The 16239-nt window shown below is 45.3% G+C and overlaps 1 protein-coding gene across 1 annotated transcript in view; it reads right to left on the bottom strand.

Annotated features, from left to right (window-relative positions):
• ACVR2B (activin A receptor type 2B) overlaps positions 1-16239 on the bottom strand; it is a 108158-nt gene that overhangs the window by 21079 nt on the left and 70840 nt on the right. Inside the window, exons 2-5 of the mRNA XM_040592223.1 lie at positions 7192-7399; positions 3322-3431; positions 1820-1971; positions 539-682 (exon numbers count right to left, since the gene is read on the bottom strand). Of these exons, the coding sequence (XP_040448157.1) occupies positions 539-682; positions 1820-1971; positions 3322-3431; positions 7192-7399 (614 nt within the window). The remainder of the gene's footprint in view (positions 1-538; positions 683-1819; positions 1972-3321; positions 3432-7191; positions 7400-16239) is intronic.

The following is a 16239-nucleotide window of genomic DNA, read 5'->3' as shown; positions in this document are numbered from 1 at the left end:
TTTCCATCTGCAATTCCTAGAGAGTCAAGTCAGGAGTGTTCAAAGGTTTCCTAGAGTGGAAGACGTGAGCTGACAGAAATGCTGCTGTGCAATTAGCTTTCACAGCGCCGGGGCTGTGCCTTTGTAAGCTGTAAACTGTTTGCTAGGTTCGGGTCTGGATTTACAATCTACCCAGGCAAGACACACAAAGCCAGGGCTTTGGTCCTTTGTGTGTGCTTTGGGCATCGCAGCTGCACGCTGCCTTACTGGACTTTAACACCACGGACATTTGCAGTGAAGTTAAAATACCCTGCAGATTTCAAAATGTGCTTGATTTTGCCCTTCTTGCAACAACTACTACTACAGGATGCATTCGGTAAGGAGATACCACAGAGAAAAGTGTAGGAACGGAGGGTCCTTGAACTTTTTCCCCCAGTGGAAGAGTCCAAATGCATTTTTGTTATGGCCTTAAAAAGCATAGCCTCCATGGGCACTTAGAGCATCTCAGCACAGGTGAGGAAGCCCAGCAAGTGAGAACCTAATGCAATGCCTTTCTCACCTGAATAGGGAAGATTTTCACTGCTACGTAGTCGTTCATCAGCTGAGCCTTCCACACGCAGCCAAAGCGGCCCCTCGCCTTGATCTCCAAGAGCTGCAGAGGCTTTAGGCCAACCAGGGGAGAAGGGGGTGGCGGGCCAGGGTCCTGCATGAGAGAAAAACCTTGTCACCGGCTGAAGACAGACAGTAAAACAAAGGGAGGGGAGGAATGGAGATATTGTAGATGGGGAAAGAGGTGTAGAGAAGTAACATTTTATTTAATACAAATTATTTAGCCGTACCGTCTGCAGCAAGAGCAGCCCAAAATTCCCTATCTTGCTTTGTAGGGTATTTGTATAGAACATCTATAACAACCTATGCCTCCAGCTGTCACTTTGTGTGTCAAACTCCTACCTGCCATCCTCTGGGCAAAACCTGATTTCTCCCATGTTCTCAAAGCAAGAGCTATTTTGGGCTGTAAAACACTGATGACCTCAAGGCTACCTCCTGCCAAAAGTAGGAACTTCTTGATCTTTGTGACCCAACAGCCAACTACACCGAAAACCTCCCACTGCTTTGCACTTCATTAGCCATGTTTCACATAACCCTAGCAATGGGCAGTAAACAGGTCTGTCAGCATCATAAAGATCGTATCTGTTTAAACTCTGCACTGGTCCAAGAGAACAACGCAACCCTGCAGGATGCGTGGGGCTGGAGCTCTGTCCTATCTGCTTTCAGCCGAGAAAGGTTCACAGTATGGGCTGTAATGGGTAGAGGAGGGAGGGAGAGGTAGCTGCTCAGCCCTTCAGAAGAAACCAGAAGGCTCAGGGCACAGCAGAGCCAGCAAAGACCAGTTCCTGATGGCTTTGGACCATGAGGATGACCTCCTGCACTCATTCTCTGATGGCTCATAAAAACGAGCTTCAACAGGGAAAGCATCTCCCCTCCCCCTGTAAAGCTGGTACAAACTTTATCATCTCTCTGATCTCTGCTCCTCTGCTGAAAGTTGGCTGAAAACAGGCAACAGCTTGGAGATTTTGGGGGGAAGGGTAGCCAACAAGCAGGGCTATGGAACTACATCCCTTAGGAATCTCAGACGTGGTGATAACCCCATCTAAACCCATCAGCCTCACAGGGGATGCTAACACCACCACGCTGGCCAGCTGTACCACCAACTTCAAAAAGATAAGAGAAGAAAACTTAGGCCACCTGAAAAAGGGTGGGGCAAAAGTGGATGTGAACATATGCTACGCAGCCTCCATGCCTTTTGTAAGGTCCAAACAAAGGGGAGCAACCCCCTCACCTCGTTAATGTCGACATGCCCGTAGGGAGGCTTGCGGTGACGGTACATCCAGAAGGCCAAGAGGATGGCCATGGAGAGGACAGCGATGGGGAGCAGCGAGTATACCAAGATGTTGAGCAGGGAGGGCGTTGGTGGCGGTGGCTCGTATATGACTGCGAGAAAAGAGCAGGGTAAGCGAGGGGAAGGACCCTTCAGGCATGCAACAGCACTGTCAGCTACATGTCCAGATGCAACCCAGCCCCATCCTTCCTCCTACTCCAAAGCTGACAACGCTTAATGGCATGTCCCATCCCATCCAACAGTATTCATAACGCTCTGCGGTTTACTCTTTTCCATGTGGCTATTAGTAATGGAGTTACAATGGTCCAAACCACACTTTGCAAGGTGAGCCTCCATCTGACCTTTATTTAAGATGGGTATTTCTTGCTGGGATACAGCAAGAAAATTTCCTCCTCTTAACCCTTCCAAAGGTATTAAGTGAGCATGAAATCCCCAGCAGTGTTGCTTTGCCTTTTACAGTGATTGACAAGGTGTCAGTTTTTAGTAGAATGCTGCCGGAGCCACAATCAAATGCACTATTCCCACAGTAGTTCTTGTTCCAAATTACATCAGTGCAGTTGAGACACAAACAATGGGAATACTAAATGGAGCCATGTTGCTATGTTGGAGACAAGGAAGGAAAAAATAGCAAGACTTGCCAAATTAAACAAAAAACTGTGAGAGAAATAATATTTGCTACTAGGTTGCTACGGGTACATTAATAACAGGAGATAATAAACCCCATGTAAACAATTAAATACCTAACAGGAAAGCCCAGGAAAATTTGATAATGGTCTATTGGAACATCTCAGTAAATGTAAGTAGTTGATAGCAAAAGAAACCATCCTAAGGAAAAAATCCACCTGCTTCAATAATTTGTATTGAATGATACTTTAGCAAGTGTACAGCTGAAAGAATCATCATCTCTCTATTAGCCTCCGAAGAAGTACCAGCTATTACTTTCCTTCCTTGAAGTATACCCACAAACTCTGAAAGCTGACACACACACCCATTCCCTTTCAATCCCCAGATCAACAAAGTAGCAATCAAATACAAAAATTACAAATGCTCAAGGTATCTGGAGACCTGTGACCTATGAAAATTAATGAAGAAGGTGTCAAATACCTTTTAAGAGTTTGAGCCTTCTTCCGTGCTGTATAAATCACTCTGCCCTCTTCCCCTTGTGCAGGATTTTGGTTTTGTAATAACCCACTGTGAACGTCCACCATAAAGAAAAACTAATCCTTGCTGGTGGTATCTGAGGTGCTGGGACAACACATTTTACCCACAGAGTGAAAGAACCTTAAAAAACTATTGTTAAAGAATTGTAGCAGAAGGATTTCTGGACCTTGTAACCAAAATGGTGCTTTGTGTCCTCTCGGATGTATCCAGCAACCCAGAAGTCATCACAAACTGGGTCTAGAGGAAGAGACCCCCAACTCCCCGTCCACCCAGTCACTCACCTTCTGGGCCAGTGACTTCAGGCAAATGGGTAAATTTCTCATTGCAATAGTTGCCCTCGCAGCAGCAGAAAAACACTTGAGGGTTTTCTTCTGTGGCTACGCATTCCTGCCTGCGTCAGGGAGGGACAGACATGACAATGAAGGGAAGAGAAAAAACAACGTCAGCCAACTCCTGCCTCTGGTCTTGGGGAGCTGACCTGCCCCAAATCATCTTCTCCATGCACCTTCTCCTGCTGCTGCGCTGCACAGATCGGCAGTCTCCACTTACAGAAAACAACTTGGTGTTCAAATACCCCAGCGGATAGCAAAGACCCTTGAAAAGACCGTAAAGGAAACAAATGCTTCCATATGTACTGAAGGCATTAGATGGTGAGTAATAAATAACAGCCGCCGCCGCTAACTGAAAGAGCAGCAGAAAAACGATGGAGAGATGCCTTGTTCCCTGAACAGTGTCATTCCCACAGCCTGTATGTATGCTGTCAAGGGAGAGGAGTATTTGATCATGCAGTTAAAGACTGTGCCATAAAGTACATAAGATGAGGGCTGAGCGAGGACTGCTCTCACAGCCTTGAGCATCGCTAACTCTACGTGCTAGAAGGGCACCGAACACCAGCAGCAACGGTCCCACTGCAGGCAGGAGGGAGGCTGCAGGTTTGGGTTGTGTTTTTTTTTTTTTAAGTTTAATTTTCAAATGCTATCTCCTCCTTTAAAAAAGTTATTCCCGCATGAAAGCCTTTAAGAAAAACAGGTTGCAGCTCTCTTTTTTTTTGTATTTGCCTGTTATCCAGGTAGCACTACAGCCTCCTCAGCACTGAGGTTTCCTTCTACACTGTGCAAGGTGTTAGGGGACTTCCACGGATCAGACCAACTCCACTTTCACACATCCTCCCTCTCCCACAGATCAATGCCAAAAGAGCCGTGCAGTGATTTCTGCACTGCTCTAGCAGTCATTTCTTTCTCTTTCTTCAATGTCTGCTTCCCTTCCCTGCCACCTTTTGCTACATTACCCTCTGCTTTTAGTTATGAGGGTTGCAGAGCTGCTCTCCGCAGAGAACTGTATCAAACTATTTCCTGAAGCCCAGCTAAATTATATGCATAACTTCCTTCCTTTGACCACTCGGAGGAAGTAGCAAAACAATCATATGTGTTTGACATTATTACTCATTTATGAACCCATGCCAAGCCTCCCTTTCTGTGGTATCACTGACATACTGCCACGAGAAGAAAGAGCTCTCTTCAGTCATAACACGGGGTAGTTTTCAGTGCTTTACTCCTTTTGGGGGGGAAAAGTGGCTATAGCCAAAATGTCTCCTGCAAGGTCTAAGCTGGGAAACGCTTGGTTTGTTTTTCAGGCTTTTATTTTTTTAAACTTCAAAGCAAAAAAAGCAGCTATTTGACTTATTCAAATGAACAAAGATTTAACAAGTTAAGCAATGTTTCCAGATGCTTTTTCGTGAAATCAGATAACAAGCCCTTTGGATTTAACAGCATCAGTATTGGAGTCTTCAATAGAAAACACATCCTTTGCTAAATCTGTTGGTTAAGAAATCAAGCTAATGAGTGAAAACAGCCTGCTCCACATCTGCAATTCATTATCCCTGTCTTTGAGTTGGTGTGCGCTCAGGGCAGCCATCCAGGTACACATGACATGTTATACTTAGCAAATATTACAAATGAGACAGTGGGAGAGAATGACACATTTTTCTATGGCACTGAGGGCACGTTTCATAGCAGTACACGTGCTCTTCAAGGGAACATGAACACAATCTCTCTGGTGGGGCTGTGTAAATAAACAAAGAGCACACAAGTCGATTTTTAAACACTACCTTTTCCTATAACCTTAAATGTACATGTGCCACGTCCTTGTTTCCTTAAGATACAGAACAGAGTAAGGAGCCATCACCCTCAGCATCCCAACCCTTGCACTCCTGCATTTTTCATCTTCCAGCAACAAGGAGGTAGCATCTGGCATGTAGCAGCATGTGCTGCCTGTGCTCCAAGGGGAGCTGCAGCCTGGAATAACAGGACCGTGCCCTGCATCCAGGGGACACTTTTGCAGAGATAGGTACAGATGCATCTCCCAAGGCTGCACCCAGGAGTCCGGCATCCAAAGATGCTGAAGATAGAGACAAAAAGGGCGTCAGTGCAGCAGCATCAATTGAAAAATCATCTTTTTAGCCATTTTTCCTGTCTTGGGATGCAACACTACCTGTATGAAAGACTGCAGAGGGCACTCAGGGAAGGGGGGGGGAAGAAAAAAAAAAAAAAAAAAAAAAAAAAGACTGCATTTAAGCAGCCTTTATTTAATTAAAGCTAACCTTTATTTCAAATGTTGCTTTCAACACTTGTACTGTTTGTTAATTCTCAGAAGATCTTTTAGCTTTGCCCTGGAACTATGTCTTTGAAGAATCAGCCTGCAGGATAATGGATGCTCAACCCTGGGGCTGCAAAAAGGCTTGTGAGGAGCCCTGGGAACTTTTTACCATTTTAACAGAGCAACACATTATGACAAAGTTTAAGAACCACTACATCCCTGCGCAGAGACACTCAGTGACAATACAAGTGTCACTGTATACGAGAGCAGGCATTGAAAGGAGAAATCTGTTTACAGTAAACACTTCTGCTTCGAAGTAGGAAACTAGAGTGACCTTCTGTTCTCAGAAGGATCAGCATTAAGATGACTAATGGGCCAAGGAGGATTGATTTATCGGGAAAGAATAAAAATTTAACTATATATAGAGCTTGGCTACACAACTGGCAAGGGAATAGGTGTGGTGGGAAAGCAACCCCGGGGCTAAGAATAGAATGAAGATGAGGAACGACTCACACTTGGGAAAAGCTAAGACAACGGACACAAAAGTAGGGATAGCATACAGTGCCAAAGGGAGAAAACTCTCCACCTATGGGAATAAATCTAGTCCCAGCTTCAGACCCACAGTTTAGGACATGATGTCCTAAAATGTTTGGAATTAGAAGCTACAAAGATGCTCAGCTGGGAATTGGACAAAGGTGTGATCAACCTATACCGGTGTTTTATCAGGTGAAATCCCTGAATTTTATGTTCTGTTAATCCTTACTGAAAGGGCTGGGTTTGGGTGGCTTGGTTGCTCATTGGTGTGTGTTTTTTTTTTAACAGAAACACTGAGTCTAGAGCTACTGAACATTACCCTTTCTAACCGTGAAACTTCAGAGGGCTATTTTCTTTAGCTGTAATTCTTTTCCCCTCTGTAGAGTTCCATCAAGGGAAATGAGAAAAAACTAGTTTATTTTCCCAGCCATTTAATGAGGTTGGAGTCTTCATGCTACAAAACCTTGCTCCTTTTCAGCTTGCTACAGGCAGTGACACACAACCACACCTGTTGCTTTTGCTGCCCCACTCTTTCTCTTGGCCCGTCTTAACTCAGCCAAAGAACAGTGAAACTTTTTGCAACATCACAACGCCAGGATATCTCAACCTCTAACCACCCCCAGATATCTGTGCTTTTCTAGAAAGCTCCAAATGATTCCAAGTTTTCCTTTGTATCGCCAAACGCTCTTGGAAGAACATATTGCTTTTCATTTGATGATACAGGACAGGTTTTTCAATGCATGCCAGAACTATCAAAGCTTTGCTAAGGAAAAAAAAAAACCCAACCACCACAACCAAACCCACAACAAAAACCCTAAAAGTACCTTTTGCAGCTTCTATTTAGAACATCAACGCAGAAAAGTGACAATTCTGAGACCTGCATTAGCAACAGAAGTAATTACAGGGGATGAATGGGCTGACTGACTTGGACTTGGCTTTCTTTTCCTTGATGCAAATATCCTGAGCCTTTGCACTTAGAGGAACAATTAAACCTGGATTCAGAAAACCAGTTAGGCTATTACCTGTCATAACAGTTGAAGTCATCTAACCAGCAGCCTTTCTTCACCAGCTCGATGGAGCCCGAGTTGTTTCTCCAGGAGGCGTAGCAGTGGAGCCGCTTGTCCTTCTCCCCCTCGCAGCGCTCCACGCCACTCTGGTTGGTCTTTTCCAGCTCCCAGTTGGCATTGTAGTAAATGCATTCCCTTGTCTCAGCCTCTCCATGGCCTGGTCCTAAAGCAAAATTCAAACCCCAAGAATGTTCAAGCAAAATCAGAAACAGATCCCAGGAGACACATCTCCAGGTGGCTATGCTTTAGGTGATGCATACATTTGCCTCCTGGGAACTAAGCAGCTCATCAAAGTGAGCTTCAGCATGGTGTTGAAGGTTATTCTTTGCTGATGTGAGATGGAGAACAGAGAGCACAGGTTTGCACAGGCTTACAATTTGAGCCCATGGTGAAGTCAAAAGCCCAGCTGAGACCCAACCCCCAGGTCTCCTCTGGCCAGTGCTTCAACCACAGGGCCCTGACATGGGGGGATGTACGAGGCAACCCACACCCAGTTACCTTGTAACCACAAAACCCCTGTTTAAGCAAGACAACCTCCCAGGGTGCTACATGCCGCTTGCTGGGGTGTCACACAATGGAGTTGCCCTCTCTCTCCACCACTATTTTGAGAAACACCACCTAAAAACAAACGGTTTCTTATGTGTATAGGATGTAACTGAGAATAGATTCTATCCATCCTGCTGAGGAGGGCCAGACCAGTGCCTGTTCCACACTTAGATCCCAGTTCAGTCTTATTTGGATAAGTCTCCATAGAATAAATGGCATGGCTTTAGCTGCAGTTGACACAGCTCACACTGTCTCTCCGCTCAAACAAGACCTTCAGCAAAATGCAACTGTTCCCCAAACAGCTCTCACCACCCCAGACATGTGGCCACATGAAACAAAGAGTCTCCGCAGCCTGTGCATCTTCTCTCCTTTAGAACCTGGTATCAAAGGACCAAGGACCTCCTGCTGCCCCAAGTGAAACAATTCCCCCATAGACACCATGGCACAGAACTGAAACACGATTACAGACACTTCAGTTAAAACTGGAATCAAGCAAGGAAACACAGATGGCTTGTTTTGTCCTAAGCCTTAGAAATCCTATCTCCATTTGGAAATATTCTGCTTTATGGCATTTTGAGGATTAGTTTAAAATGAGAAGAAGAATGAAACAAACACATGACATAAGCAGACAATCAGAAAAGGTACCATGAAGCTTTTGACTTTGTAAATCCTGAGATGCCCTGCAGCCATCTCTCTTCGGGATTACCCAGCCCAAGGCAAGGTCAGACCTGGCTGTTATTTTTCTGGACTGCAATCATGAAAAATATAGGTAGCCCAATAAAATGTGTTGACAACTAAGTAAAAAACACGAATGGGTCCCACAGGATGGTGAAATGAAACTGCTGCGCTCCCAGAATAGCCAGACCTTTGCAAAGCACAGAACTAAATTTCTGGCTGGAAAAATTTGCAGTACTTTCACGACTCTATCTTCTCCAAAGGCGACGCAACCTTTAATGTTGAGATTAAGGCACTCAGGGCCATGTCTGCATGATCTAACTGCAACCCAGCTTGTGATTCCCACTCAACATGGCAAACCAGCCAGTTCTGAAAGGCATCTACAAAGTAATGCAATTCAGCCTTCGTAAGATGCTGAGCAGCAAGTGGCTTACAGCCAGTAGAGAAGAAACACCAGCCTGAGCACAGGCACCAGCTCCAGGCCCCGGATACCTTCCGTAGCTTCATCGTTGCCACACCTGAACACCCACCCACTACTGATGTAAGTACCCTGACAACACCCAGCTATGGAAGGGAGTATTACTTCCAACTGAAGATCCAACATGCCAAGATTAAATGACTTGTCCCAAGGGAGCAGGAAGCTGGGAGAAGCCTGATCTGCCTTTCCACAGCCTGCAACTCCACAAGTTGCCAAGTCTGCACGCTGTTACCTCACGGCAGGATTCACCTCCAATTTTGCAGTGCACAGAGAGCCTGTTAAAGATGGTGCTTGAGCCAGAGATTGCATTCAAACTATTCAGTGTAGCCTGATCTGCTGTAGAAAAACAACCTTCTGCTGCCAACACATGCCACGCAAGGAGTGCAAATGATCTGCCACAAAGCAGAAGTGGAACTGCAAGAAGGTTGCAGGAGAAACCATAGCTTATGCACAAGCTAGGGGAGCTGTGTCCAGCCTGCTCCCATACCAACACCTGGAATCAGCAGTGGGAAATTTTCATGGTACGGCACAAACTCATCAGACTAGGAAGATCTCTTCGCAAGTTGAAGAGGTGCTCCATCCTTCAATAACTCTTTTGGGGAGGAATGTTTAATCTGCATCGTGGGAGAGACTGCAAGGGAAGAGGGGTATGAGAAAGTCATAAAGCTGACTTCTGAAACTAGAAATTACATTGACAGCACACATGAACAAGAGCTCAATTTCAATAGCACCTGCAGGTTTTATCGGCACTTGCAAAGCTACATTTGAGTTTTCCTCTGACAAGTTGCTTACTATAATAAAAACAACCTCCCGATATCCCTTAACACAGAACTGTGTCAATATTGACGCTCCTCATTAAAGCCTTGGTATTTGTTCTCTTGATACTTACACCACACTTTGTTAGGGCAGATTAAGCATTTTTCCTAAATACTGGTTAAATCAGCAGGAAAGCGAAGGAACACTGCCTTGTGTGCAGGGAGAGCGATATCTTTTTATTTATAAAGGAATGAATAAATATCTTAGCTTCGTTCTAATACTTCACATGGCTTCCAGCTGATACTTCATAGCTAATAACTCACTATCGCCTTCTGGTCCAGCCCTTGAAATACATTTTGTAATATCATTTCCATCATTCCAAACCCAATCTCGCTTTTGCTCTAGATGGAAATTTCCTCTCCCTCCCCAACCCCATCTCCTGGAGAGCAGGAAGGTTTAATGAGCCATTTGCCTGGGAAGCGGCCCCAAAATCTAATCCTGGCTCAGCCACCTCCATCTGTAACCTCGAGCAATATTATGTAGACTCTGTTTTCTTCCACCTGCAATGAAGGCCAATGCAATGCACAAAGCTGTGGTGAGATTTGATGTTTCCACTCTGCTTTGAAAAGGGAATGTTAAAAAGATGTGAAACAGGAGCTGTATCAGCTGTGGGACCAGCAAACTGAGGCTGCTAAATCCTGAGCTGAGCCCAGGCTCCCTTCCCCCAAGACAGTTGTCTTTTCTGGAACAAGTTTCAGCTGAAGACTAAGATCTGCTTGCAAACATGCAAACCCAACTCTGCAAACAGCAACCGTGCCAGGAAAAAGGCCTTTCACAGTTTTTCCCCTGCTGTCAAAGTTTAGATTAGTTGAATAAAAGCATGTATAAAGTTTTGGATGACTAAATGTATGTATGCTTTCCTTAAGACAGCTCCTAAGGATGCTTGCATTAAGGAGACACTTTTGAAACCTGCGTGTTTGCTACCTGCTTCCAGACCCTTTTAAAAAGCTGTTTGGTGAGGACCCTCATCCCGCTGGGTGCTCAGAACTGCAAGAAGCCCTTCTGTTTGTGCCCAAGATGGTCTCAGCAGGAAGAGGCATGACTCCAAGACTTGGGTATTAATTTACCTGCTGCTTTAGCTCATCGAGAAACACTCGTACCTTGCCTCTGTAATGGATCACACAGAGACCAAAGTTTGTAGCTAACTGCTTTACCTGCACTTGCTATGTTAAAACTCTCAACTGAATGGAAGGAGGGGGAACTGAAACAGGGTTTTGTCCCTTGGAGGGAGATAGGTGGGGTGGTGATGACTAAGAGGAGGAAATTGGAGCTCTGCTCCTACATCTCTGGGAAGCCATGTAGTTTCTCCTGCCTCCTCCTCCCTCCTTAGGCAATGGATACATAAGGACCCATTCCCCCAAAACTGCCGAATGACACAGGTGAGAGAGACACAGATCAACCATGTCCTGCTTCTCATTTCAAGCTGCAAGAAAAAGCAGAGGGTATTGCCCCAAAACGGCTGCAGGAAGCGCTTGTCTCCTTCCACTGGACACAGCTGATGCATTAGCGCAACAAGGGTTGGGCTGGACTTGAGTGGGCTTCCCTCAACGCCCAGCAGCACAACCTGGCTCAAAGGCAGATGTTGAACCAAACCCGCACAACCGAAAGAGGAGACAGGATTAATTTTGGCCAAAAAAAGCCTTTCCTGAAACAAAAGCCTTTGGATGCAGTAACAAACCACAGCTTGAGAAGGACTAAAGGGGCTGTGTCCCACTGGCTCTGCCCTCCCCTCCCCCAACGCTCTTGCTGTCTCCCACATACCAGTGTCGGTAAGTGGTCGGCAAACTCCTGACACCCTTCATTCGGTGGCATTGCCTGGTAAGGACACCCTGCTCATACAGGATGGAAAATAAACACACCAGGGAGCTGCTAAGCTTTTGGCAGAAAGTCAACAGGAGTTGGGCGCAACGAGATGTAAAAGATTTGCTAAGCCAGTGTTTGAAGATGGCTGTCGGAACCTGGTTTAATTCACTGGGCTCCCATTCCCCTCCTGCCTAACCCTACTCCGCCAGCCACAAAGCAAAAGTTAGGAAAAAAAGCTGTTTCCTATCCAGCAGAGATTCCCAATAGGTACAGGCAAGAGGTACAAACACAGGTGGATCTGCTGGCCCTCCTCACACATAGACATTTTGCAGGGGAGATGTTTCCACCACGGCTGGACGATTGCCTGCACAAACTACTGCAGGCAGAACCGCCTCACTGCACTGGCAGCGCTTTGCAGAAAATGCTGAGCAAGCAAAGCATGAGCACGCATGCCGGGCAGGAGCATGGCATCTCCAGCAGCGCAGCCTGCTACCAGCCCCAGTTTTCTCCATAGAAAAGAGCCTCATGGCAGCAGCCAGACAAAAACAGTAAACATTTTAATACCACAATCCATAAATAGTCATTTAAGGAATAAAGTCTGAAGTCCTGTTTGAAATCAAAGTCTAAGGCAGAATTAGGCTTTGCAGGAGCAGATGGGTTTCTTGCATCCCACTGCATCCACCCAGCACTTCGGGGATGACGCAATGTGGCTTCTCCCGACACCTTCCTCAAACAAAAGCCGCGCAGAAATACCTTTATGCAAAATACCACGAAGCTGAAATAACTCCCAACGCATCATGAAGGCAGAGGAAGGCTACCCACCACCACCCATTTTTGGGGTGGAAATCAACATTTTTACTGTGGTCCTGAGAAACCATCGTCACGCCCGTTCCCTCGGGTTGATTTTCTGCTCCAAATGACTGAAGCATCGCTAGGTTTTTGCTGAGCAAGACCCCCAGCACCTATCTGAGGCACGTAACGATGGGAAGAGCACTTGAAACGCCATGCGACACAGGAAGACCTCTCTCCTCTACTTGGGAGTTGCAAGACAGAGAGGGAGCTCATTAAAATGGGTCCTCTTGAACTGAAGGACTTCAGCCTGCTGAGGCATGGGACCTTGCTGCTGATCTGAGACTAAACTCTGCTCTTCTAATTTGGAGCTGCTGACAGATCACTGAGGCTGTGTCATTATCCAACAGCTGCTAAATTATAGCCAAGATCCAGTGTAGCAACTCTGGGTCTAGGTGTTAGCAGTTGCTGGGCTCCTAACTCATAATTAGATACATGGGGAATATCTTCCCCAAGGCTGAAGGCTGCTGTAAATCTCAGCTCTTTATCTCTGCTTGTCCCCTTTTTAAAAGCTAAAATGAAAGTATATACAAAAAGATGGGACGTGTCAAAATAGTCTGCATAAACACTGAGTGATTTACCAGACAGTCTCTTTGCCTAACTGTCAAAACCACCGGGCTTTATATATGAAACTGTGTATGCAACTGAAGTTATTTGCAAACACTTAGTTATGTCCCTATATAGCTATTTGTACATGTAATTTTATAATATAAAATGACAGAGATTGTACACTGAATTGGGGTAATTGCCCTCTAATTTGGAGGGTAATTGCATGTAGCAATTAAGCAACTGTGGATGCATTCTTGCATGTGTGATTATGAAAGTCGGGCCCTTTGTTTGAGGTTTGGGTTTGTTTTCAAGAGCTATCCCTCAAACTGCAGCATGGTTGAGCAGAGCTGGGAAATAAGAGGCTGCTGGGCGCTCACCTTGCAGCTCAGCATCTGCTGGGATGAGCTACTCCGGCGCCAGCTCACACCCGCCCCTTCCCATTGCTCAGCACCTGCGGGGATGCTAAAACAGCCGCCTTCAAACACAGGGCTGCATCTTGGCACATCCTTCAGTGGGGGGACAACGATCCAAGCATGTGTAGAGCACACTGGGAGGGGAAGGAAAGGCAGGAAAAGAGGGCTGCTGTCCCCCAGCTCTCCCTCTCCCAGACACCTGCCCAGAAGTTATGTGCAGGACTGCAAACTGAAGCAATTGTAATAGTTATTGCTAGCATTCCAGATCCCAAAATTAAGCCAGAGAAAGGCTTACGACTGGGAAAGTTTGGAAAATGTTGCTCCAGAGAGACCAGCCAGTTGCATCTCTACAGAGCCGACAATGAATCCACAATTAGTAAGTGTTGCTCCAGCACTTATTCCCCAAGCGGGGTGATTTCATTCCTGCTGTACTTAAATAATAGGGTCTAAATACGTTTTTAGGCAAAGCATCAAACTAGTGATGACATCTGTGGTTAAGTACATAACTGCACACGAGGATTTAAAGACTCATTGCTTGCATCCCCTGTTCCTCCACAAAAGCCTTGGAACGGCAGAGCCCCATATAACACAGACAAGCCCCCTTGACTCTGCAAAGCCCCTTTCTCAAGCCCAAACTTCACCCCACCTTTGGGGACGTCCGTGGCCAGCATACATCTAGCCACAGAACAATCAAACACCCAAGGCTTGCCCCTTCCAGCCAGCTGGATGCAGGGATGGGCACTGCCCTGGCTAATTAAAAAACCCAAACACCTGGTACAGCATCAACTATTGCAAAATATTTTGGTTCTTAAGCCAGATCAGGTAAAACCAGCCCCCTGCAGCACTGAGAACAGCAACGGTGTAACGTCAAGGGAAGATATTACTTTGAATTTTGTTTTCTGTCAATACATTTGGCATATCCCACGATAAAAGAGCTCTAAGTTTTCTAGTCAATCAATGGCTGTTAATCTATTATCTCAGCATATATTGCCATGGTAACCTGCAATGATGCCATTGACAACCAGTCTCAAAAGGACAGGAGGCTTTAAGTCATTTTCTTTTAAAATTAAAAAAGGAACTTTAATATTAAGAAATACATCCTCTCTGCTCACCAGGGATGACAACTCAGGGCTTCTATATTCACACCATGACTCACGCTTCACAGCTTCCACGGACATCTGTGTAGCAACCCCCCCCCCCATCCCCACCCCCACCCCCCATCATATATCTCTTTTTTAACTTGGGCTTAAATCAGTAAAAGATAAGAAGGAAATTATTCAAAATAACTTAGATCTTTATTAGAATTTTCCCCCAAACTGCTAGTAAAACCTGTTTTGTAAAATACAGGGAGCATGTTTAAAGAGTCATTACTGCCAGCTCAGGGAAAGGATGCAATAAAGGTTTAATTCTTCTGAATAATTTCCCTGGTATTTTAAGTCAGATAGGGTGGATAGGAGAAGGATTTGGAGAAGAGACATGCAGCATCCCAGCTCCTTACAAGTCCATAAAACCAGGCAGATTCGTGTTCAGGAAGACGGAGCTGAGTGAGATGACAGCATTATTCGATGTAGTGAAATACTGAGCGTACACACACACACGCACGCACACACACACACACACACAGATTGCTGATGAGATTAATCTCTTGGCCTAAAGGGGAGGATCACTCAGGAAAAGGTTTAGTAAATCATTCCTCTGGCCAGGCAGAGCAATCCATGGAGGTTTGGCCAGGTCACTGGCTGGACTGGTGTGTGGCAGGACAGAAACGTTGCCAGCAGTTAATCAATTTTTGGAAGCTGAGCATTTTTGACTTGAACTCAGCTGGTCATTTCTATATTTTATTTAAAGAAGAGATCATTTTAGTTATCCATTAGAAAAATCCTATTTTATAGCATTTCAGTTAAGGACAAAGCCAAAATGTAATTAGATTTCTCCCTTTGCATCACTAACTGTATCTGTCTCCCCAAAAAACGTTTTAGTTCTTTAATAAAACCATCAGGGAGATCAATCAAAACCATTTAATGCCGTGGTGCTTCTGCAGTTCATGTTTAAATGCACTTTGGGTCACAAACGAGGCAATTTGGACAGCAGAGCTCAAACTGGATTAGTAATAACACCAAAAAAACGCCTAATTTATCTTTTTTTTTTTTTTTCTTAATACAGATACACGCTCCTCCGCTGCACCCGAGAGAACAGAAACAAAATCAAGTCAGCCTCGATGAACACAAAGTTACGCATCCAAAAAGGGCACTGCCACCAACCGCCTGCCTCCACATGGCACAGGGTGGGGAACATGTGAAACTGCAGACTGCGCATCCAAACTTCCCAAGATGCTGAGCTGCTCTCTATCCATGTGTGACCATCCCCAAGAATGCCACCTCGTGCAGGACCTCTGCCACAAACGTAGCAGGTAAATGCCAACTGCTCTGCCATCCTCCCTGCTTGTTAGGAGACATCTCCCGGCTTCCTTTGTACCACCATGCCAAGAAAATGCCTGGCTCCATACAGGATTTCCAGAGAGGAGAGGTTGTGTTTTCTCCCTAGACCACGAGTTTTCAAACAAGCACACAGTTATTTAGAATTTCTTTTTTTAAAAATTTGAGGTGTGCATTTATAAAAACATTAAGCAGCCCATTTATTTGGCTCATAACAGGAACGGCTGCTTTCTGGCATGAAAAATGGACCCTTGTGGGCTAAGCACTGTGCAAACAAGCTACTGAGAAGGTTGTTTCAGCCGCCAAACTTCGTAGCCTCAGTGACAGAAAGTATTAGAGTTTAATTACAAATGAAGATATTTCCAGCTACACTCCTGAAAATCAAAAATAGAGGGCAGATTTTGACCAGATGCCACAAATCACTAAGTACAATATGCAA

This window comes from Falco naumanni, chromosome 4 (genome assembly GCF_017639655.2).
Source record: "Falco naumanni isolate bFalNau1 chromosome 4, bFalNau1.pat, whole genome shotgun sequence".
Classification (NCBI taxonomy): Eukaryota; Metazoa; Chordata; class Aves; order Falconiformes; family Falconidae; genus Falco; species Falco naumanni.
Note: the sequence above shows the minus strand (reverse complement) of the source record. Positions and strands in the feature narration are given on the sequence as shown.